We start from the raw sequence: 23,941 nt of genomic DNA, 5'->3' as shown, positions 1-23,941 counted from the left end.
CGGACCTCTTCTTAGCCCCCCCTTCCCCCCCCGACCTCTTCTTAGCCAGGGCTGCTCCAATCCAGCTCAACATGCTGTGTTCCCAAGCGCACGTAAAGATGTGACACCCAGGAGCAATAAACTCCAACAGGATATGTGCCACAGTTTATTCATTCACCTTAATTCCATAGGTAGATGCACCCAGTGTGGTTTCTGAGCCCTCTTCTGGAGCTTCAAGGAGGTCCTGTTGGGTGGAAAAGCTGGCATTTTTATGATGATGGCTGTGTGCTGTTTTATTTTTGAGTTAATTGCATTTTTTTTTGAGTTTCTAATAAACGCTTTCAATTAGGTTGTTATGGCTTCTAGACTGAGTCAGTGCTATTCTACTGCAGGTCATTTCAGGGAAAGAGTAAAATCTCTGAGGTGATATAAGAACAGGTGAATTTGCTTCTAAGCTCCACTCAAATTTTTTGGTGACAAAAGTTTATTTTCCTTAGATTATGATGGTACTTCGGTGTGTGTAGGCAGAAATTTAGGACTAGCCTAAAAGCACTTACAAGAGGTGAGGTCAGCACTTCAAAGCAAAATAATTTAAACATCTTTGAGAGATCAGTCAGTTTACTGTGGGTACACTTATGCATACCAAAAGGCAAAGAAAAGGGTGGTATAAAACATTTTCAAAATATTTTATATTGCATTCACAGTAAATTAAAATTCAACTTTATTTTTTTAATCAGTAATTTAAATAGTGGAATGAAAAAGCTGAATCAAAATCCAAAAGGGTAAAAAAAAAAAAGGAACCAATAACCCAAATATTTTTCAATAAGAAATCATCCTGTTTAACCTAAGGCTTTGATTGTTATTCATCCTTTGAATACAACCGTAACATTTTATACATGAAAAGTAATCTGGATAACATTAAGAGGTGTGGCTTTGTCCATTCCATCAACACCTTTCTTTGTACCATTGACACTGTATTTCCAGACATTTCAGGAAAAGTTAATTGTAATTAGCAGAGAGAACTAGTTTGAACACAGTCTTTGGTATATATTTTTTCAATGTGCCTTATACGTAGGGTATATAAGGAAGATAATTGTGATGTCTTAAAAATAACATATCTTTTTTGTGGGCAAGGGCAGTGCAATTTTTGACCCAGATTAGCATCTTTGAGTAAATTGAATGCACTTAAACTGATCCCTTGTAAGTGTAATTTTTATTTTTAAATATTTACAGTTTGAAAGTTTTCCATGCTTTCCAAAAGAAGCAGCAAGGATGTTTAGTTTATATGACCCGGGTTTCATGACAGTAGTAGCAGATCTGATATCTTATCCCAGGGAAAGCATTTTTGGCCTCCCTTTTTACCACACTTATGGTGGGAGTTAATAGTATATTTCGGCTCTAATTCAGCTGGGGAACACTGACAGCAGTGAATCTTTCACAAAGTGTAAACACAAGTTGTATTTATAGCATAGTTAACATTTACTAAATAGTTGGGAAAATAATCAGCATGTCTGTTTTTAGCAGGTGGGACACACACTTTGTTGTGGCAGTAGTGGGTTGCAAAAACTGGAATAGAGTGATTACAAAACTGTCAGAGAACAGTAAATTTTCAAGTGTTGAATACAATAAGTAAAGAATTCAGGCAGACACAATTCAAAGTGTTGTAGAAACAATCTCTGAAGAATCTCTGGCCAGAAGTGTGCTGTGCAGATGGTATGTTTGACATAGTGCAGCACAGGAACTGTGTGTGAAAAGCCAAATAAATGTTAAGGATTAGTTTAGTTTTAATTGAAAACCAGCATTAAAAAAATGTCATAAAGTAGTGCCAGATTTAAAAAGAATAGATCAAAACCAAATGCATTATTTTCATGGCCAGTTGAAGGTTAATTTGTCAACAGTGCTCAGTGTTGGATTCTGATTTTTTTCTTATGAAAGTCTCATGGAGAACAATCCTGTAACAGAGATAATGTATGGAGGGGAAAGGAGGGAGATGAACGTTTTGCTGGACAAGTTCCTCCTGCTAGCCGGGCCATGGAGTATGAGATAATTGGAGAGAGGAAGTTAGCCAGGTTAATTTGAAGACAGTCAGAAGGCATGGTAGATCTGTACCTTATAGACTAAGATGTATGTATATAGAGCACAAGCTTTTGTAAATCCAAGTTCACTTCATCTGATATACATGTCTTAGTTAGTCTATAAAGGTGCATATCCTACCCTGCCTTCTGTATAGGATCATTAGCCATGGCTGTTACACCAGTTGGGGCTCAAGATATGCGGGGAGTTGGGATTCTTCCAGATTGGCTTGTATTTGTGGCAGTTGACCAACTTTTCCTTTGTGCTTATATTTAATTACAAAATTCCTTCATTTAACTATAATATAAGCACTTTTTATCCTAGTATCAGGAACGCTACAGAAATATAAGAACATAAAATAGACCCTGAAGATCTGGACATTTGTCCATCAGTTATGGTATCCTTATTTAATCTGACCAGTATGTGGTGCTTCTGAGCAAGTATGTAGGATGAACGTTGGTGAGCATGCACAGGATTGCAGCTAGGAGATGTGATATTTCTTGCAATTCTGCAAGGAGCGTGTTTTGACATGATGAATGTGTTTTACTTTCCTTAGTCTTCATAACTACAGCCCTTGCCAATCAGTCATAAAATTGAGTAGGTTTTCACATTATTTGAGAAAACAGTAAAAATACCAACATATTTGGGGTCTGGACATTCACTTCATTTTATGGTGTATTTGTCTGATTCTGTTATTCTGTTGTAGTTCATCTCCAGCAGAAAAGATGGGAACCTTTTTTTTAAATTATTTTTTTTAGAAAAAAGAATACATGAATACAGTGTCTAGTATATAAAGGTTTTAAAAAATTTTTGAACATGGCTATTCTACACTTGGAAGCAGAAAACCTCTATGGCCGTAGTAAGTTCACATAAATTAGCAGGTCAGCTGTGAGTGCTTGTTTTTTCAGCTTCTGATTGAAATTCAGGGAATAGAAATCTTCAGCCCAGTCAGTTCTTCTTGCTTGACTTGTTTTGTGGAGCTATCAGTGTGGGAGGGGGCTTCAGACCCCACTGGGCTCCTTATATTTTCATTCCTGCCTGGCTGGTCAGGTTTAGATATTTATGACGTTTTTGGCCAGCATTACAGAAAGAAGTAACCAAAATGGCATGAGAGTAAAGCTCGGGGTAGAAGTACTATGGTATTCCCACCCTTCCAAGAGTGATGGGCACGCTCTAATCTTTCTTTCAACTGCCAGGAGTGAGGAATATGAATGTATTCCCCCTTTTCCCTCCCCTGCTTTGTAAGTCCCCAAAATCAAGTAGTAAGATAGATTTATAGACAACATCAGACGAGCAATTTTTCTTTTTCATAATGCCAACATGCTGGGATGGTTTTCATTTATTTTAGTGTGAGACTCAATAATATTTGAATAATTTTTTTTAAGTAATTATGAAAATAATCCAATGGAGATTATATCCTTTTAGATTGTTCTTTGTGTAAAAAAGTGTCAGTTGTGTATGAATAGACAGTATTTTATTTACAAGAGCAATAATATTTTGATATAACAGGGAAGAACCTGCTTCTTGAGTGAGGGAGCTGGGGTCATACTGAAGCTGCTTATTCCACAACAGCCTCCAGAAAGCATGCTAGTGTGAAACACAAAATGTTGCATTTTATCAATATGATTAAAAAAATAAAATAGTCATTGCTTTAGAAAACTGTCCAAGATTGTTTAGGAAAAAAAACAGAGTTATGGTATCTGGACTTTTCAAATTGAGATGTTAGCCAGTGCAAAATGATATAACTGATTTTCTCTATTTACAAAAATGCATGACTCTTCTTAGTTGCGTGTCTGTAGTTTTCACAGGTTCTGAAATGTCTCAGATGTACTCAAAATTACTGTGTGTTTGTGTTTATATTGTATAATAACCAGAGCTTTTGAGAAATAGAATTTCCATTTTGTGGGAAATTAAATAATTTTCTGATTGATCTTTGTTTTAATTTAAAATATTTTGACGTATCACGATGTTTAATTTTAATTTTTCCCCACCATGAACTCACTTTTTTTTTTTTTTTAATGGAACATTTCATTCTCTACAAATGAACATCTTCCAACAGAAACATTTTGTCAAAAATTCTTTTTACTGGCTCTGGTATTCTTTTCTTAGAAGAGATCATATTGTTTTGTTCTTATATCATTGAACCAGTTAAGAATCATTTTGATGAAAATGAGTGACAAGACTCTGGACAGTTCTTGAAGCTTCCCATATGTCCCTACTGCACTGTCTATGCTATTTTCCACATTTAATAAAAAATACTATTGCTTTCATTAGTGTAATTGTTCATTTGAAATCTTTAGCTGATAAAAATGACTCTGAATTGTTCTTTGCGTTAAAATAAGCCAAATTTGGTGATTGTTAAACTTATGACATACTCTGTCCCACTCTCACAATTAATTGTATTTTTTGTATGCACTAAATGTCATGTTTGCCCCATCTATGCATTTTTAAAAACGTGTTTCTCAACTTTTATTTGAATTCTTTGGCCATTTTTGTCAGTCTCTTTGAAGTACCACCGGACCTAGTTTTCTAGTTCAACTTTTTATCTGCTTATTTCCAGTAGCCAGAGATTTAGGTGTTTTGAATGAGCACATCAACGTTCCAGACAGAGATACTGTTTGAAATTATCCATGAACCCAGTGCCTCTGAACATTATTGAGTGACATTTGTTTCTGTTGGTTGTGTCTGCTCTGACTAACTGGTTTCTTTCAGATTGGCAGCTGGGATTACAATATAGTAGACGGACAGCTGCATGAACTGGAGATTGCAGTGAGACTGTGCTAGGTCTCTTCTTAATATGCTTGGAATGTATAGACTTAGACTGAAGCAACCTTATATATCCCTGATAGGGAAATCTATTTTCACAAATGCTGTTTATTTCCTGTTTTACCTCAATGACTGCCATGTAATTAGATACGTTAGTCATACCAATTATTTATCTGGTCTCAAATACTTAATATTCTTGTATAACACTCCTTTCTCACAGCAAACTTCTGAGTATATTTAAAGGGTAGTTAGAGTGTTTTTAACAAACAGCTGAGTGTTTTCCTGGTTTTCATGTAAAACACACACACGTGTACAGCTCTTTTACCAACAATATTAGGTCTTACATATATGCTGACTCCAAGATAACAAGGAAAGCATCCCATGTGCCAAAAACACATTCTCCTCAACTTTTAGGTTTTAAAAATAATGAGCAACTAGACAAGTTGCTTCCTAAAGGGCCAGTATAGAAACACTTCTAAGTAGTTTGAGCTAATTCAGAGATGATGGAAGTGTCTTAAAATCTGGTTATACGGTGCAGCTTTCTTTGAGAAAGTAAAGGATTTATGCTACATTTATTACAGTCCATTTTCAGTCATTGAGTCCTCACTTTTGCTGTTTGATCTTTTTGTTCACAGTATGGGTGGGTTAGTTTTGCCAAGCATTTTATCCCACACACAAGGATTTCGCCTACTAGCTTTATGCATTTGCAGTATTTTAGATAAATGTATTCCTGTTTTATACCATACATTGGTAATGACTTCCTCTACAAGTTGTCAGCAGGGTTAGAATCCGTTCTTTCAGCACCAGAGCACAGACCTCTGTTGCTTGAATTATAGTAATAACTGTACTGGAACTGTAGTTGGAAGCAGTAACAGTGTGTTATACTCCAAGTTGACTGTCTACGGGAAGGAACATGACGCACTCTTGAGAAGCACATCACGCATCTATACAAAATACAGTGTATCTTAGTTATTCTTTCTTTTTTTCATTTCTCCTTTTTCCTGCTTGTTAGATTTTTAATGATGAACAATGCAAATGCTTTATTTTGTTTAGAAACAGCAAAAATGATTGAAATAGAATGCTAAAGGTAAAATTGTAACTTAAAATAAGGGACTGAGTTGTTTAAGTTAAAATAACTGAAGCATTTTATTTTGACATGAAAAAATTAAACCGTTCATTTTAGTCTTAAAACATTGGATGCAAACATGTGAATTCATGATATTAAAACTCAAGCACTGTATTTTTCCTTGGGTCAAGTGAAGTGCAGTATCCCCAGTGGCAAGCATTTTGGTGGCAACTGTCAATCCTCCTGGATCATGGCGTATGCATGAGGGCCATCCAGACCTTCGTTGCATATGTGTGAACTGGAATTTTTGAAGGAGTGCAGCCTGGCAGGTATAAAGCAGTAAGGAAGCCTATTGCTTTTTTTCCCAGGTGATGCTTTGCCAAATCTTTACAATCTTGGTCTATTGGGAACAGATATCTATTAAAGGGAGAAAAATGCTTTGTAATTCTATTTTCTTTAGTCTTCAGCCTGCTTTTAGCAATTTCATCTAATTGTTATGAACCAGGCTTGTTCTCTGTGGCTAGTATTATCCGAGTTGTAGTTTATGAGGAATTTAACTAAGAAACTTAAAATAGAATTTTAAGTAACTACCTGATCAGAATGATTTTCTATCACTGTTATCAAAAGCTGATTATAATCATGGTCCCAGAGGAAAGAGAGTCTAGTCAGTCAGCCACTAAGCCATTCAGCTGCCCTGTCTGAATGGAAACCTGTCAAACATTCAGTGTTCTTGTGTGCTGTAAAGCAACATCTGGGTGGAAGGAGAAGGAAAGCAAGCAATCATAATTGCATATTGCTTAAGCCAATAGAAATCACTGAGGAACATGTGTGTAAACCTTTTTGAATATTGAAGAGTGAGGTAGGAGTGGCAAAGAGCCAAAGTAATTATTTTTGCAAGGACTGCTCAATTCTGGACATAAATACTGGGTGAAAAGAGGGAGGATGAACCCTAAGCCTTTCCTGGACTTAGCACATATGCTGATTGAATGTATTTTACGCTTTATAGTGTTGTTTCACCTGGTCTTTCAAATAGTTGACATTTAAATCCTACCGATATACGGTAACTGAAAAATTCATATGTTTACATATGTAAAGGCATATTTTCAGAGAGGGACCTCCAATTTTCCCTGTCAGTGCATTAGCATATAATAAAGCTAAGAGAAGTGTAACTATTGTAATTGTGCTTTCAGAATGTGTGCATTCTCACATTGGACTTTGCTGTCAGACTCTTTAGGAAATGTGGTACTGTGTATTGGAACATGCTTGCTGTAGGTCACAAAATCAGCTCTTGTTTCTTTAAAAGACTTTATATCTGAAGCTAAGAATGTTATATCTTGATTTTTTTCATTCAAAGGGCCTTAACGTTTCCTGATTTGAATTAAAAATTGAGTCCATTTAATTTTTCCACATCTTCCTTCACTCCCCTCTCCTACCTCCATCTCTTATATTTAATTTTATAGTTCTTTCAGACATAAGCATGAAAAAAGCAATTTTGACTTAGTTTCTGAGTGTTATTGCAAAGAAAAGTAACAAACATCTGTTTTTACCTTAACTGTATCCATATGTTCAACCTCCCTATCACCCGTCTCTGAAAAAAAATTTACAACCTTACTTGGTGGGCACTGCATACTATTCAATTAACTTTTTTCACAGTTAGATTAGAGGGTATGTTCAGAGACTGAAAATATCTGTGTTTAAGCAGTAGCCAAAAACTACATTGAAACTAAGCCAGGTCTTCATTTGTTTCTTTCTTCCCCTTTTTATTTTGCCAAAAAAGGAAAAATGAGAACAAGGAGGAAGAACAGGAAAGATTTGGAGGGTACAGTAACAGGTTACTATTGTAAACAAATGAAAAATGTTCAGTGGTGAAATTTTGTTCCTAATGTTCATTTTTATAAGTTCATTAATAGATTTTCTAATTAACATTTGACAGCTCGTATGGGCAGCATAAATATGATTTGAGAAGCAGATAGTGTGGATTCTTAAGGATTAGTTAGGTTGTTTCATTTTATTACTACATGTTGCGGCATCTGGAACAATTCTAGCCATACCAAAATTGTATTCTTACAGGGGATTAACAGGAAGAAGGCTATTTTCCAAGATATTTGAGAAGCATTGAAAGAGAATGTTGGTCAGTGCTATCTTTTACTTTTTGGTATGCAGTAGGCGTTTAGAGATAGAAGTACATAATACTGAAGGGCATGTGTCAAAAAAGGGCATGTCTTTTCATTTTCTTGTTGGTTACACCAGTTTCCCTTTATACTATGTAATTAAATGAGTTAAATCAACTTGATTCAATAAAAGCTTTTTCATCAGATGGTGAAAAAGATTCAGTGTTTTAAGATTCCAATTGTGAAGATCTTTTAAGATCTGCACCATCACTTCATCAAATTCTCTTTACAGTGGTTTATATCCATAATCATCTACATTATTGAATCCCATACATATCTTCCCCCTGTCAGTGGACAAAAGGAGGCCATTCATCAGCATGAGAAATGCCATTCCCAAGTTTGCCTGAGAAAATGAGGGTTAGCTGGTGAGCTATAATTTGCTATAAAGTCAGGTAATGACTTCTTGGCTGTTGGTCAAATGATTGCATAGTCTAAATTGAATGGTACATTTTCTTTTTCAAAGGGGGATTAGTTATTAGGGTTGTGGAAAGCTTTGATAGCTGATTTCAATTTGGAGGAGGTTTGGCCCAATTTGGCGGCCAAATCTCCAAATCTGAATCAAATCAGGAGACCCATTAAAAGGTCCAAATCGAATCAGAAGCCTCTGAATTGATTTGGAGAGATTTGGTGCCAATTCAGAGATTCAGCCATAGAATATACAGGCAGCAGTCTTCCACAACACAGGATGCAGCTGCCTTCAGCTACTAAGTCTGTTGTGGTGGGCGGAGGGGAGAGACAGATCAATGCCCCCACAGTGAGGGAGGGATTGGGGCTGGGACAAGCTGCCCAGGCGGGGCTAGCTGCCCAGGTGGGGCTGGGGAGTGTGGGACTTTGGGAAGGCAGCTTTTGCCACTGTGCACTGCCGCGCGCTGCTGGTCTGGGAGCAGGTCTTCTGGCAGCTCTCGCCACTGGTCCAGGAGGTCATGGGAGCAGGTGTGTGCCCCCAGATCTGCATGGGGTGGACTGGGCTGGGCTGCAGTCTGGGTGTCTAGCCCCAGCTGCATCCTGGAGTGCAGCCCTGACTCTGCGTGCCCTGCAGAGCACAGTGAAGTAGGAGCTATGGGGGGGCTGCAGCCACCCTAAAATTCCCCGTACCTCCTGCCACTGGCCCTGCCCCAGTCCAGGTGTACGTGTACACACCCACCCCTATGCCCTACTGCTGCTTGCCCCGCCAGAGTGAAGCTGTGGCTTATCCGGGAGGTGCAGGGAGGCTAGGCAAGTGATGGGAGGGCATAGCCCCTGCTCCCGGTGCCTTCCGCTGTCTGTCTGGGGCACACGCCTGCTCCTGTGCCCTCCCAAACAGAAGAGCAAGTTCCAGACTGGCGGTGTGCAGTGGCACACAGCGGCAGGAGCTCTGCTCCCTGAGTCCCATGCCTTCCTGCCCCGGCTGGCCAGCTTGTCCCATCCCTGATCCCTCCCTCACTGTGGGGACATTGATCTGCCCCCTGCATGCCCCTTCCCTCCCTACCTCCTCTCACCACAACAGACTTACCAGCTGGAGGCAGCTATGTCCAGCGTGATGGAGGACTGCTGCCTGTATAGTCTTTGGCCAAATCTCCAAATTGAATCAGGACAATGAGTCAAATCACTGAATCAGATCACTGTCAATCTGAATCCAAATTGAGTACTTTCTGCTTTGCGCAAAGGCCTATTAATTGTCTCTGACAGGAGAGAACTCATGGTCCTCATTGACCTTCCTTATCATGAAGAGTGAATGTCTGAGTTGCCTCTGGTGGCTAAAGTGTCCTGTAGTATATTGAGTGTCCTTTGCTACACAAATGGGAACAGTGGGAACTGATTGCAGTCCTGCTTTTATACGCTTCCTGTTTTTCAGTGTCATCTGTACAATAAGGTGATACGTTCTTCACAGCATGTTGTACTTACTTCTGGATTACTTTGAGGGCAGTTGGGGATGAGGAAGGAGACTTGCCCTCAAAGTGGTCGAGAATTGGCTTCTGCAATGTCTAAGAAAAATTCTCTTTCCTTCCCTTAAAATTATGGATGGGCAGGTTTTTTTGTTGACATTTGTCTGCTGCTCACTTCTGTTTACCCACCAATGCCCTAGTTTGCTTCCAGTTTTTTTACTTATTATCAAAGAAGGTAAAAATCTGCTGTATTATATATTAATTTCTTTATTAAATTTATACGCTGCCTTTCCCCAGAAAGCCTTGGCATGGTTTACAATGAAAGACAAAATAACTTATAAAATAACAGAATCAAATACAAAATAAGATAGTATACAACAAAACAAACTCCCCAAATAAAAAAAAGAACTGCTCCCCCTTCCCTTGCCCCTACAGTTCCCTTCCTGTAGAAGAGAGAACAACTTAGGTGTCATTGTCTGTTGCTATGCTCTTTCTACAGTTATAATGTTAGAACCGATCTTTTTATCTTTGACTGTTTGGTGGGACATGACTCGATTATGAATGTAGTTAGTGCTGTAAACTGATGAACATGGACCCCAGTTAGTTTGGCTGTTGTGCTTCTTGGAAATTTGGGCCCTTATATCTCCTTGGAAGAGGAAATGTGGCTCCTCTGGGGCTAAGGGAACCACCTCTTTGTGAACTCTTAATCTAAGTATCAGATCTAATGTGTTCCAGGTTTCAGGCATGAATCCAGAGATAGCTTGTCGTAAACTCCCAGTACACAGTTTGACAGACTGTGTCTCACAGCATCAGAGGTGTGTATATGGTCCGTGTGGTACTTGAGGATCACTCGAGATAACATGCACTGGCAAGATCACTGTTAGTATCTCTACCAATTTCTACAGAAAACCTTTAGAGTGGAAATCTGTAGAGTAGTGGGAAGTGTGTCTGGTTCTGTCTGTTGACTAGAAGGTTAAGTAGATAAATTTAAATGATTTTTTTGGATGCCACTCTTCTTGTCTAGTTCAGTGTTTTATTGTGCAAGACATGGTTTTTATGTTGCCAGGTGAAGGTGGGAATTTTAAGTGCTATGAAGACTTGACTGGTAGAGAATTGATGGTAACGAATCTCCACCCTCATTGAAATCAGGAGCTTAAGCTCTACTTCTGTACAGCTTCATCGTCGTCTCATATCTTGTGGTTACATTTGAAGTGTGCTAGGCTAATATTAGGTATTTCTTTTAGTATTTTTTGTTGGTATCTGTTTCCAGTGCTTTATTTTTCTGTAAAGTCCTTGCATTGTACAGGAGCAAGTGGTTTATAATGTTGCCATCCTGTAATGAGGGTAGGGGTTAAAGGATGAACCAGATATCATGAGTGACAAAACTCTAGTCCTTCTCTGGGCATTTTGTGTTGCCTATCATACAGGAAAGTGAGGGGCAGGAAAATGAAGGACTGGTTGTAGGTCTGTTGTAGAAAAATGTATCAGGAAACTAACCACTCAGAAGCATTTTTTCTTTTGCTTTATGCATTATAAAGCCCAAGCTGCTACTCAGTTCTGGAGTGCCTGAAGTTTTGGTTCAAAAACAAGTTGCTAGTTTCACATCATATTTGAGACTCCTTTAAATTTGATCAGTCGAAGTTCATTATTCTTACGGGCACTACAGTTTTTCCATAAATAGCTTCATATGCAGAAAATAATCTGCCCTTGAGGCTTGTTTATCACTGTCCTTTCTAGTTTACCATCAGAGCTGCCATCAAAACAACAAAAAAAAAGTCCTGCTTTGAATTTCAGCTGTGTTTAAAATGCAGTGTCAGGTAAGCAATGCTGGCATTAGGAACCTTTCCTGTTGAAGTGAACAAGAGCATTTAATATGGAGTCACTACAAAATAGAGAACTTGGAAAGGATAAGCAAATGTAAAGATGTACAAAGTATAGGAAAGTAACTCGTGTTTTTATGGGTGCTGAACCTAAGATACTTTTAAGAAGGCCTGGTTTTCAGGGAAAGGTGCTTTAGGTGGCGTCTTGGGCATCTCTGGTGGGGCACCCAAAATCATTAGTCTCTTTTGAAAACTTGAGCAAAAGTACAAATACTGATAGCTAGGTAGACAGATTTAGTGAGGCTATAAAGTGTCAGAACATTAACAGTTACTTCGGAAAATATTAACTTTTAAAAATTGCTAAGTATGAAGTTGACTGGTAAGAGAAATAGGTGTTTGAGAGGGCTAAGTAGGATCTTACCTGTTCTAAAATCAGACAATTTAAAAGTAGGTGCATGCAGTGGAACTTTGTTCTTTTAAAGTATAGATTACATGATGTCTTCTGATCTTATCTCATTTATATTTTTATTAGTTGGCTCGCTATCACATGTATAATTTATTCAAAAAAGGAAATAAAATGCAACATTATCTTTTTTTTTCTTCTTAGTTATCACTGTGAAACTTGACCCTGGAACTTAATGTCAGAGGTTTTCTCTGTACCTGTAAAAAATTAGCTTTTGTTTCTAGGATATGATGCAAGCGGGATAAGCCAGTGTTAGAAAGCAAAAATGGAGCCAATAAAGAGGTTTTCTTATTGTAATAGCCAGTTTCTGTTTAATATCACTGAACAGGATGAGGTTTTGCAGAGTTTCTCATGGAAATAGCATCCATGGTACTAAAACGATTACCTCACTCTCAGTACCAGTGCCAAGCACTTAGCCCTACAGTGAACACACGGGGTTGATTTTCAACATGAAACAAGCCAGAAGTGTGGAATGACATATTCAGGTGACAGTTATGGTTCTATTGCCTGTAATTAGCACCTCTTAACATACAAACCTGCCTGTGCCTTTTCCAGGCTGTTGAAGCTCAAATACGAAGTTTTGGACAGACCCCTTCCCAACTGCTCATAGAGCCACATCCTCCAAGAAGTTCTGCCATGCAGGTGGTAAGTACCATGTTAACACTTTGCGACCCATTCATTGATAGCTTCTGCATTGCTGCTTTAAATATGTAGATCTTGATTTTTGATTTTGTGTATCTATAGAATGTAAAATTTGATACATTAAATTATAAAAACAACCTATGAGCGATGTGTTTGCAGGGTTGCTGACACATGCAGTGATTAATTAATTGCTATTGTCAATGTATTTGTTGTTACAGTGCTAGTGAGGGTTCCTAGAACAGAATATTTTCTTAAGTGTAACCCAAGAACACTTAACCAACTTAATTTGTTAAACTGTACTTGTGCAGGTGAGAGCCAGTCAGCAAAAAAGATGGTGTTATTAGTTCTTTGGCAGATCCCTTGAAATCTGTAGATTTAGGAGGCAACCTCCCTTTCCCACCTTCCCTCAGGCCTAGTCTTCCCCCCTGAAATCAGGATTGCTGGGCATTCATGAGCTGACACTTGCATAGTGAAAAATTTGATTCAGTGTATTTTTCAGTAATACTAGGGTGATAAAATCCAGGCACTAAGTATTAACATGTTTTCTATTTTAGCTCTACTTGTATTTAATATGGTTTTATTTTATAACCATTATTTTATTACCCATTACTTTCTGTTACTGTTATACACAGTTGCAAGATCTAAAATAGCATAATTTATGTAGCTATGGATCCCTGAAACAAACACTGTGCTAGCTGACAAGTCTTTTTAAATGTTACATGCCTCTGCTGGTCAAAGATGGATTGTGTTTTAAAAATTAAGTCTTAGTAGAGGAATTCTGTCTACCATGTAGTTAATGTAAAACCTGTCTGTGAAACTATTGTTGTTAGGTTAAAAATGTGACGGAAGAATGTTTTAGATGAATTATACAAAATCTAAAGTTTGTATAATATAACTAAAAACACTGTCCCATAGATACCTAAGGAACTGAAGTCTTCACAGCCAACTAATTTCTCGGCTGGGTCTAGTGACTTCCTTGCTACTAACTCTCAATCATATGAACAGCCACTATCATTGGGTTTTATCATGGTAGTGCATGGAGATAACCTCAGTAACTACTGAACATCGAATGGAAAGGTCCATTCAGTGAAGTTAATTTTTCCTTCAACTCCTGTAGCTTTTCAGAAGAGCCTACATGCAGAGACTGAAATGGATTTTATGGCTTACTTTACCAGTTTTTAGCTATTGACATAATTTTGCAGAACAGTTGTGTTAAGAATTTAAAATGCAACGTAAGAAGAAAATGGGGAAAATGTGAGCGAAAGTATGTTCTCAAAAGCACGTTTTATCATTATATTATTTACTAAAATTTCAAAGGTTTTTTTTCTGTGTGTGCACATGAATAGAGCAAAAATAAAGCCACTGTGTTCTGTATTTAAGTGCACAAGCCATAATATACACCAGGTGTAGTAATTAGCAGTCACACGAAGGCTGCCTATTTGTCTGGTTTTGCTGCTGTTGCTGTATCCCCCTGTGTTTTCACACCATCAGATAGCTGGATTTAATTGAGGCCACATCAGATGAGGCATTACTGACACCTTTAATTGAATGAGCATCCAGGGAGGATTAACTCATAATATTGATTGGCTTTTAGCCACTTGCTCAGAAGGGTGTCTGGGTAGCTTATTAGTTGCTTTTATTTACACCTTTATGCAAAGACTGTAAATAGGATAGTGCAATATGTTTTTCTAAGTACTCTTAATAACTTTTTAAAAAGGAGTGATAATAAAAATGCAAATGTATTTAATTTTTTTATTAGTTCTGTATACATATATATTAAATGTATGCATTTATGTACACACGTATGTGCTGAAGTATTGCAGGTGGAAAACAGCCAGGAACACTTCATCAATATATTTAAATTCTATAAAGAATACCAGTTTAGTTTTTAGGGAATAGACATACTAGGAAAAATATGGCTGATAGTGGACAATATGATGATAACTCTGTATTATTAGATATGAGACTTTCACTTTCTTTGGAAGGGAAAGCCAGGCAGTGAAAATAAGTGCATTAAGTATCTGCTAATTTCTTGGCTACAGAAGTACTTATTTGACATTCACATTATGTAGATTTCCTAAATTTAAGATAAACAATATTTTGTTTTGACTTTTTGCAGCAATCTTTAGGGGGGTTAGTTCTAAGCATCCCAATTTGTGAGTAACTCGCTCTCCTCCTGCATAAAAATACTGTATTCCTAGGAGTTAGGGGGTTCTTCTAGGAGGGAAAGGTATTTGCAATGTAATAGGGTGTTAACTTTGGTTCTGTGTATTTTATAAGCATGTTTCTTTACTACATTTAATTATGTTTACTTTGCAACACACTTACAATTAAGCCTCTCTCTTGTATTCAGAAGTGTTACTTCTGTGCAACATAAATACACATAGAGTAAACATCTACTGTATGTGTGTATATATAATTTATTTTAGTTTAATTTTTTTCTGTCTCACCGCCCCCCTTCCATTTGGCTTGTAAAGAATCTTAGTCCGCCAGCTAAATGCAGCTTGTCATTCCTGCCAACAGGACTTTCTTTTGCTCACTTGTTTGGCTACTGTGACCTTTGGCATTGCTTTCTGTGGTGTGCTGCAACTGTAGATATGAAACAAAATTCTATTGTCAGAGTCAGGCCATTGGAAATGTTGTAGTTTAACTTGCAGCCATCTGCAGTAAATGTTGACTTCAGATTTGTTGTTGTTCAGTATTTTCATCCTAATGGCAGACATGAAGAATGCCCACTCAATTTGATTGTTTCCCTTGGCCTCTCTGTTATTACTGTGTTTGCTTTCACTTGCAGTTGCTATTGGTTCTTGTATGTTTTAATCCAGTCTTCCTTCTCTTGTCCTGTCCTGTCTTCTTTCCCTCCCCTCCCCATTTCTTCTTTTTCCATGTATTTGGGTTCTTGTTGTGTGCACTCAACAGTATCTCCTCCTGCAGAGTCCATTGATGTTCACAGACCAAGCTCAACAGGATGTCATAATGGTCCTAAAGTTCCCGTCCAACTCCCCTGTCACTCACGTAGCAGCCAACACCCAGCCTGGCCTGGCAACTCCTGCTGTGATCACAGTCACTGCTAACAGGCTGTTTGCTGTAAACAAGTGGCACAATCTTCCTGGTAAGTAAAGTTCCAACAGTACCAGAAAGTGATATTTTTTTAAATATGGTCTGTTTCAAAATTGTTAGCAGAAATGTTTTAAATTAAAATAGAGAGCATTAATCCAGCTGTACTTATTGTGACATATTGTACGTGTTGCAAGTACACACTGTTAGGAAGCACTAAAATCCAAATGTTGAACAAACTATTCAGTGGAAATGGTTTTTTTGTTTACTCATTTTAACCAGAAACATCAAGTAACATGAAGAAAATGAGCAGTAGGCCACCACCTTAATATAATAAACAGTCACATGCATCCAATAGGCTAAACTGAAAACTATGGTGACATATGCTGTTGCCTTGTATATGCCCAGACATCCAAAAACCAAAGGCATTCAATTAGATCAGTGATTCTCTGGGGTATTTTGAGATCCTTTCAAGGGTGCTGTTGGGTGCCATGCAGTGTTAATACTTTTAGATGGGCTAACATGATTAATTTTCTGAGGAGTGACTTAAATCTATTGAGGTGCATTTCAAATTGATCAAGGGCTACCTTGAATCTAAAAACATGTAGAACCATTGAATTAGATACTTGAAGATATTTTCTGATTTAAGCAAAAAAGGCACAATATTTCTATAAGCACCCATGTTAATCTTTTTTTTCCTTTTAAATTTGTTAGTCTGTAATATATAGGCAGTTCTGTTTTGAACCCCAGGATTCTCCAGTCCTTATTGGATTCATCCTTCTAACCTAATTATAGTAGCCTCAATCCAGAACCACTAGCAATTAATTTCTAAAGCACCACAATGAATTGTTACATGGTCAAAGGCCATTCATTTAAAAAACAAAACAAATAAATAGCCTGGTCCATACATTAAGGGATTATCTCCTAATATGTGAAACATGGATTCATGCAAAGGTGTATGGACCCATATTCCTCCAGTTACATTCTGGGGGAAAAAATGAACCCCAGCATCCTGTTCTAACTATTGTTAAATTACTGATCAACAACATGTAAATGGTAACCTCAGTCAAACACCATTTTACCTGTGAAAGAAGCTCTTTATCTGGCTAACAGAACTGTGGATAATACTACCTGCATTTGGATGGAAATAGGAGGACAGCAGCCTTCCAAATTATTATGTGAGCACAACCTTCTTTTCAGTTGTCTGAGAGTCAGAAAACCTCTATGAGGTTATATGTTTTAGCAGTCATATTGGAAAAATACCCTTTAGGTGTTCCAAAATGATAGGCGTTGACTCTTTTTTCCCATACTTCTGCTGGATGATGATTTGTGCCAAAGCAACAAATGCTTGACATGGCAACCTCCATATCCTGGTTCTGTTCTGACCCCTGAAATGGCCATGCACTAAGCTAATCCTCCGAACCACTGTCACCTAAGAGCATTTCAGGAGCGTTCTCTTTGCAGAGAAATGGAGGTAATGGTGTGCATCAAAACCCCTTTCAGAACAACTACACTGATCACTACTCTAGGCTACTGTGGGTTACTTTTGGGAAAGATGGATGTAGCTTCCTGAAGTAGGCAGGGTAGTGCAATAAATACTTGGCATCTATGTCTATGATCATGAGAAACACTAGCCTTATGAGGCATCCTGACAGAAAAGTTCAGTTGGTTAATCACTGGGGTGTCACTGTTACTGTTAAAAAATCCCATACCTGCCTCTCTGCTAGTCTGGTACCTTTACCAACCAGGCACCCATTCCCAAGTAAACCCATCTAGACAGGGCAGGAACCTGTACTCTATTGGTATTTAATTGTACCAGTATTTATTTATTTCCATTTAAAGTGCATAATCAAGCTGGTGATGTTAATTATTTATAGTAAAATGTACTTTTCCAGGTTTTTGAGGAAATGTTAAGATTGATCTCTTATACTTGCTTGCACTTCAAAAGGTGTTTTGCCTTTATTTTATTGTAAGGGTGCAAGTAAAGCAAAGTTTGACTGAAACTGAAAGAAAACCAGGAAGAAAACATTTTAGTGATATACCAGATGTAGGTGTGTAGAATTATTTGTTTAGCTTTAGTCAGACTTGTGAATGAGTGCTTTTTGGAGATGGATGAAACATTAAATACAACGAGACCAGAAGATCCCTGTCTCCATCATAAACTGACATTTTTTAAAAGTCCTTTGTGTTTTGCTGTTCAAAGCAGGCTTTTAAAAAGTAAAGGGGGAAAAATACTATTTGCTACAGTCAGCAGATGGTTGTCACATTTTGTTTCCAGTGCTCTTTACCACTTAATTTTGTTTTGTTGCGACAGGAGAGGTTGCCAGTAAAGCATCTGCTCTAGCTTATGGCTCAGGATCGGAGCTGCTGCTGATGGCACAGATTCAGAATAGCACTAATCTAAAATAAATGTTTAATAAGCAGCCATGAAAGCACCTGGAATTTTTTTATTCAGTAAAGGCAGAAGAAACTTGGATGACTGAACAGTTGTGTGTAGGGATTGATTTATGAAAATTTATGTGGCTTAACATGTTAAAATAATGCAGAGTTTTAAAATATTCTTTCCTGAATTCCAGCTCATCAAGGTGCTGTACAGGACCAGCCATACCAGCTGCCAGTGGAAATCGATCCTCTCATAGGTCTGTCACTTCCTTCTCTCTTTGCGATTCATTAAGCTCTGTATGGTGGCCCTGAAGTGTAGATTACGGTTGTTTTTCACTTGCTGGTTGCTGGGAATGGAATTTTCCTGATAAACCATTTGCATGCAAATTGGAATGCAATGAGCTGTGGCTATGCTGGTATTTCATCAACTCCCCCTTGTTGGTTTGCCTAATTTGAACAGGCCTAGGACGTGTGTCAGTGAAAATTAATATGGATGCTGTAATAATGTGTGATTGAGAATGTGCATGAAGTACTGTCAGGATAATATTGGATCTTTTCATCACTCAGACTTGTTGATGAGCAGGAGCGAGGCACGTTATGATGAATTGGTGCACCGGTAATGTGATGGAGCTCCTTTGCCGCGGAAATTTTCATAATAACAGTGGGGTTCTTAACAGCACCGTGTTGTGAAAAATAAAACCATGGTGCCAGAGCTTCATCATTAAAGGAGATCAATCCTTTCTTCATAGACCTGCTGTTCAGGCTGAGGGGATTAATGTGCAATTGCAAAGCAGTTCCAAAGTTGAATTATATAGCCCAGCCAGTTTTAGTGTTAAGATATTAGTATTCATTTTTTCTAGGGCACTGCATCTTTTGGAGCGCCATCAGCAGTTAAATGTTTTTTCTTTTATTAAAAGGGGAGCAGAGTCATGCTTTTGTTTAAGTGCATATAATAGATTATTTTATGAATTGTTGAATTGGTGTTTTGCATTTTAACATGTGGGTCAGGGTTTTTTTACATTTATAAACCCTTATTTTTGGGAGGGAGTTTACTATGTGGCTATAATTCAGCTGCCTGCAACTTGGTTCATTATGTTGCCTTACAAGCAGTGTTTTAAAAACAGAAATAACAGGAATAACTTCCTCATTTTCTTTGTGACAGAAAAATATCAATTGTTTTTTAAAAATTTTTCATACTTAAAATGTAGCTCATTTAAAAAAAAACAAACCCTCTTATTCTCAGGCTAGTACTCTGTTGCATGAAAATGGGAGCTAGATAATTACCTTTGCATTAGGAAACCAAGAATAATCATTTATTCTTAATCTAGAGTTTTGCCTGAGTCTTGAAATGTGGTGGTATGGTATTCTTGCAAAGTAGCCAACTTACCATAGTAGAGTAAAATTACTTGTCTATTAGATCAATGGGAATTAATTATCCAAAATAATATGCACATCATAACTTAATAGGTACTGCATAATACCTGTCAATAAGACTGCAGTGGTTTCAAAACAGCCACTGAATTATATTGAATAAATTATATGATGACTAGAATACGTATGATGCATAAGCTAAATGCTATCAAGCCTCAGAAGAATCTAAACAGAAATTGGTGGATAATTTTAAAATTCAATTTTCCAAATATTTTATGGTATTTTTTCCTACATTTCTCTTATCTCAAGCCTACTTGTGTAGTAGAATGCTTAACATTTAAAACACTGAGGTAGAAACTAATAGTGTTGTATGAAACTTGATATTGTCATACATTCATATTTACATATAATGCCTGCATTTTGATAAATTTCAGTGTAAATGGAAAAATAAAAATCAGACATCAAAAGATGTTTAAAAAACACAGTTAAACACTGAAGGAATTCACGAAGATTTACAAAAGCTAGTATAATTTTGCTTGTCTGGCTACATTTTCCCCTTACCTATTATAAGGAGCATTGGAAAAAGAGATTCAGTTTAGATGAGCCTTTAAATTTTTACTATTTATCAAAACCATACATGCTATTCAGGTTAGCATTTCCAAAGAGAACATTTACCTTGAATTTTTTGTAATACAGACCCACTTAAAATAAATGCAAAAATCTCTGAAACTTGGTTTAAAGTTATTTTCCCCTCTATATCTGTCCATTTAATAAGTTTCTTAGGAGCACCCAAATTCCTTTGGACATATTTAAAAATAAAATGTTTAAAGGCTTTTTCCTAGTACTGTTAAGTACCTTCACTGGGCATATGCTAGTAATTGTATGGATAATATTAAAGGTTTCTAATTGTGACTAGACACATTTATCTAGAAATGGCACCTAAGAGAACCACAAAATTATACTTTTATGGTTGTAGCAGGAATCTTGTTGTAATCTTAGTCTTAAGAAGGGCTTCATGTTACTCTCCTTCTGCAGTTGCACAAGGAGGATGTTATAAAAAAGTAATGTTTGTTTTGGAATGAATTTTAGATCTTGGCATACAACACTTTCTGAATGACTGGTCCACAGCAAATCTTTGTGTTGATTGTTTCTTGGTTTTTGTGTGTTGTTGTTTCATAATAGTAATGCAGAGCATGCATTTATAGAGGACTATTATTACTTTGAGGCCTCAACTGAAATGCAGTCCTGTTGTTTTTCCTGTGAAAACACACAGTGATAATCCTTCTACTGAATTGTTTACCATATAAATAGGTAAGACACCAAAGGTTAGGAAGTGTTATCATCATTTTACAGACAAGGGAGACAAGACATGGAGATTACGCACTTGATCCAAAGCCCTATGAAAGTCTGTCTCCTGCATGGGTCTGTACTAGAGCTGGGGACTCAACTCTCCTGAGTCTGACTAGTGCCAAAACTAGAAAATCAAACTTTTTTCTTCCTGTTTTCGCTGTTCTCAAATGAATCTTCCACAAATCCCCACATGTGAGGAATACAATACTGCCAGAAAGCGCCCTCTCAATATAGGCTCAAATAAAAACCCTCAGACCTTCTCATAGATGGCTTAGTAGCAGTTGGTTCTAACTTCATCATTTGGGCTGAAGTTTCAGATCTTTCTAAATGTTTGAGCTATGTTTTTCCATGCTTTCTGCCTCTCAGGCATATTGTGTTTTTTGTTTCTTTTTAAAAGATTCTTTGGGCAAAATGGTTCAGTTGTTTCCAAGAATGAAGCCAGTGAAGAGTACATTATTTTTCCAAGGACAAATTCTGCTGAAATTAAAAAACAACCCCCCCTCTCCCAAACCACACTCATTCACTCTCTCTCTGTCTCTCTCTAGTGCTAACAACCCTTTTAGAGGATGGCTTTGAAATTTGGCAGGATAATAGCCTTTATGCCAAGGATGTGTCTTTTGCCATCCCTGTCACAATTGGGTTCAGATTTGGCCAAGTTATCATCCTTTGAAAGCAGAGATCACACAAGCTCAGTAGAATCCATTGGAATCTGGTGTATTTTTTTCTAAAGAATCTGTCTACACTAAATATGCTCCAGCATGGGGATGAGCAGGATGTTTCTGTAGTTATCAGTCTGGGGTGCAGTGTGCCATACCGAAGCCAGGTCTCAGCCACTGACCTGAGAGCCAGATGACTCACTATTGGGCTCCGTAACAAGCCCCAAACTATGCACTGGCACCATAAAGAAGTAGGCTACCTATCTTAATGCAGAGGGGACAAAAGCCACGGAGAGGAATTTGGGGTGTCCCAGAATTTGGAAGCGGAGTTAGGAAAAGGAAATTGTAAAGTGCTAAAAATGCTAATATTAATACTAATAATTGTGTCAAATATTTTTATGTTTTCATCATAATAGCACAACCATCTGTGATAACATTTTGGAAGAGTAATGTTGTTAGCTACCACATAAGACTATATTTCAATTGTACCACATCTTTTCTCTGGTAGGAAAGAAATGATTAGGCATTTTATTTCTGTCCCCTTCATTTCTACAGTTATTTGCCTTTTTATTTTTCAGTTTAATATTACTTAAGGAGAAGATGAGTTGCATCTGGGAGATTATACTACATGAAACTATTATTATTCCCAAAAGTGTAATGGGCACTTTACTGTACAGCTAGAAAGATATAGCTCCTGCCACAAAGGGCTTACAATTAGATTTTAGACGAGATGTAAAGAGGGAGGGTAATGAAGTGGTGGGATGGAGTTGAGGGAGCGTAAAGGTTAGCAGCAGTAAGATGAGTTTACGGTTTAGGTATGAGCATATCAGTTTGAAAAGGTAATAGAATTCAGTGAATATCAATTCTAAAGTTCTTACTCTGTCTGCTTTTGTATCTTTTTCTTTTCAGCCACCAATACAGGTATGCACAGGAGACAAATCACTGACCTTTTAGACCAAAGCATTCAGGTTCATTCTCAATGTTTTGTCATCACTTCCGATAATCGTTACATCCTTGTGTGTGGCTTCTGGGACAAGAGTTTCCGAGTTTATTCTACTGATACAGGTAAATATAATCTTTAACACTGTTATAGTCTAGCTTGAATAGTTTGGAATTGAGGAGTAAAGTGGATAGGAACGGTATTCTTTATCCTTTAGTGGCCAAATTGTTTTCCGTTTACTACTACATTTTTTTTCTTCCCTTAAATTATGACACCGGGGAGAGGCTGGGAGAGGGGAGGTGAGAGCAGAGAACTAAGGCAATTCTTGGTTCTCCCACTGTGTATGTAACATCACGAGCAGAAGTTGCTGGTTACTACCTTTGTGTATGCCAAGGGCTCTTGTTTAAGTATATCACCTAATGCCAAATATATTTGTTCTTTTGTATCTGCCTCCCAAGAGGCACACTAAGCTTAACTGTAGATTCACAAGAAAAATAATCTGTTGAATCTTCATGAAGTTTTGCATACTAAGATACTTAATTGTTTTTAGAATACTTACCTGAATGAACTTACGTTGTTCATATATATTGAAGAAAAATAGTTTAAGAAATATGGGCGAAGGCATATGGAAGAGTACCGGAACATATAAAATTTGAGAAAGGAAAACCTTGTAAAGCCATAACGCTTGAGGAGCCCAAAAAGTATATTACAAGGATGGAAATACAGCCTTTAGAAAGAATGAATTTATTCACATCTTGTAATTAGTCAACCTGATTAATATCCGTTAAGTCATTGCAGCAGTTACATATTTCCAAAGAACAAAATTCAAATATATGTCAGGCAAAGTTGAAAAGAATTGAGTGTTGCTGTCATGGAGCATGAGGAAAAATAGGTATGATTTTCTTATAACTGCATTACAGCGCATTTCATTGGGATTAACTATGGTTAATGTTTGTGGGCTATCAGCCTTCTAGTACAGTGGTGCTCAACCATTTTGCTTGGCAATCCTGATGGGCAGTGCCCAGTCCATCCATGGGCTGGATCCAGCTGATGGTCCCATTTCAACACCTGGTTGGATGCAGCACACATAATCTGGCTGTGTAGAAGAAGGAGGGGGAAGGGCACAGGGCTTGACCCATCCCCAACTCAACCCCACAGGGGGAAAGGAGGCATGGCTTGGTCCCAGCTTGGATGCATGGGGGGAGAGGAGGGGGCAAGGGGGTGTGACTTGGGCCCAATCCATCTGCAGGGGTGTGTGGCCCATACCCAGTCCAATTGTACAGGGTGGAGGGGTCATAGCTGAGCTCCACGGATTGAAAATTTTGGCAGCAGGGGGTGGC

The 23,941-nt window shown here is 37.7% G+C and overlaps 1 protein-coding gene across 11 annotated transcripts in view; it reads left to right on the top strand.

Moving 5' to 3' along the window:
• Nucleotides 1-23,941, top strand: part of LRBA (LPS responsive beige-like anchor protein) — a 760,533-nt gene that overhangs the window by 696,781 nt on the left and 39,811 nt on the right. For 8 of the 11 annotated variants that reach the window (XM_019522192.1, XM_019522187.1, XM_019522186.1 and 5 more), the window contains 4 exons: nucleotides 12,759-12,848; nucleotides 15,765-15,957; nucleotides 18,479-18,541; nucleotides 22,571-22,726. In XM_019522192.1, coding sequence (XP_019377737.1) covers nucleotides 12,759-12,848; nucleotides 15,765-15,957; nucleotides 18,479-18,541; nucleotides 22,571-22,726 — 502 coding nt within the window. The remainder of the gene's footprint in view (nucleotides 1-12,758; nucleotides 12,849-15,764; nucleotides 15,958-18,478; nucleotides 18,542-22,570; nucleotides 22,727-23,941) is intronic. The other 3 variants (XM_019522185.1, XM_019522191.1, XM_019522190.1) reach the window with 1 other exon arrangement.

This window comes from Gavialis gangeticus, unplaced genomic scaffold (genome assembly GCF_001723915.1).
Source record: "Gavialis gangeticus isolate Ggan-Ray unplaced genomic scaffold, GavGan_comp1, whole genome shotgun sequence".
Lineage (NCBI taxonomy): Eukaryota > Metazoa > Chordata > Crocodylia > Gavialidae > Gavialis > Gavialis gangeticus.
The sequence above is the reverse complement of the archived record's forward strand: the minus strand, read 5'-3'. Positions and strand labels throughout refer to the sequence as shown.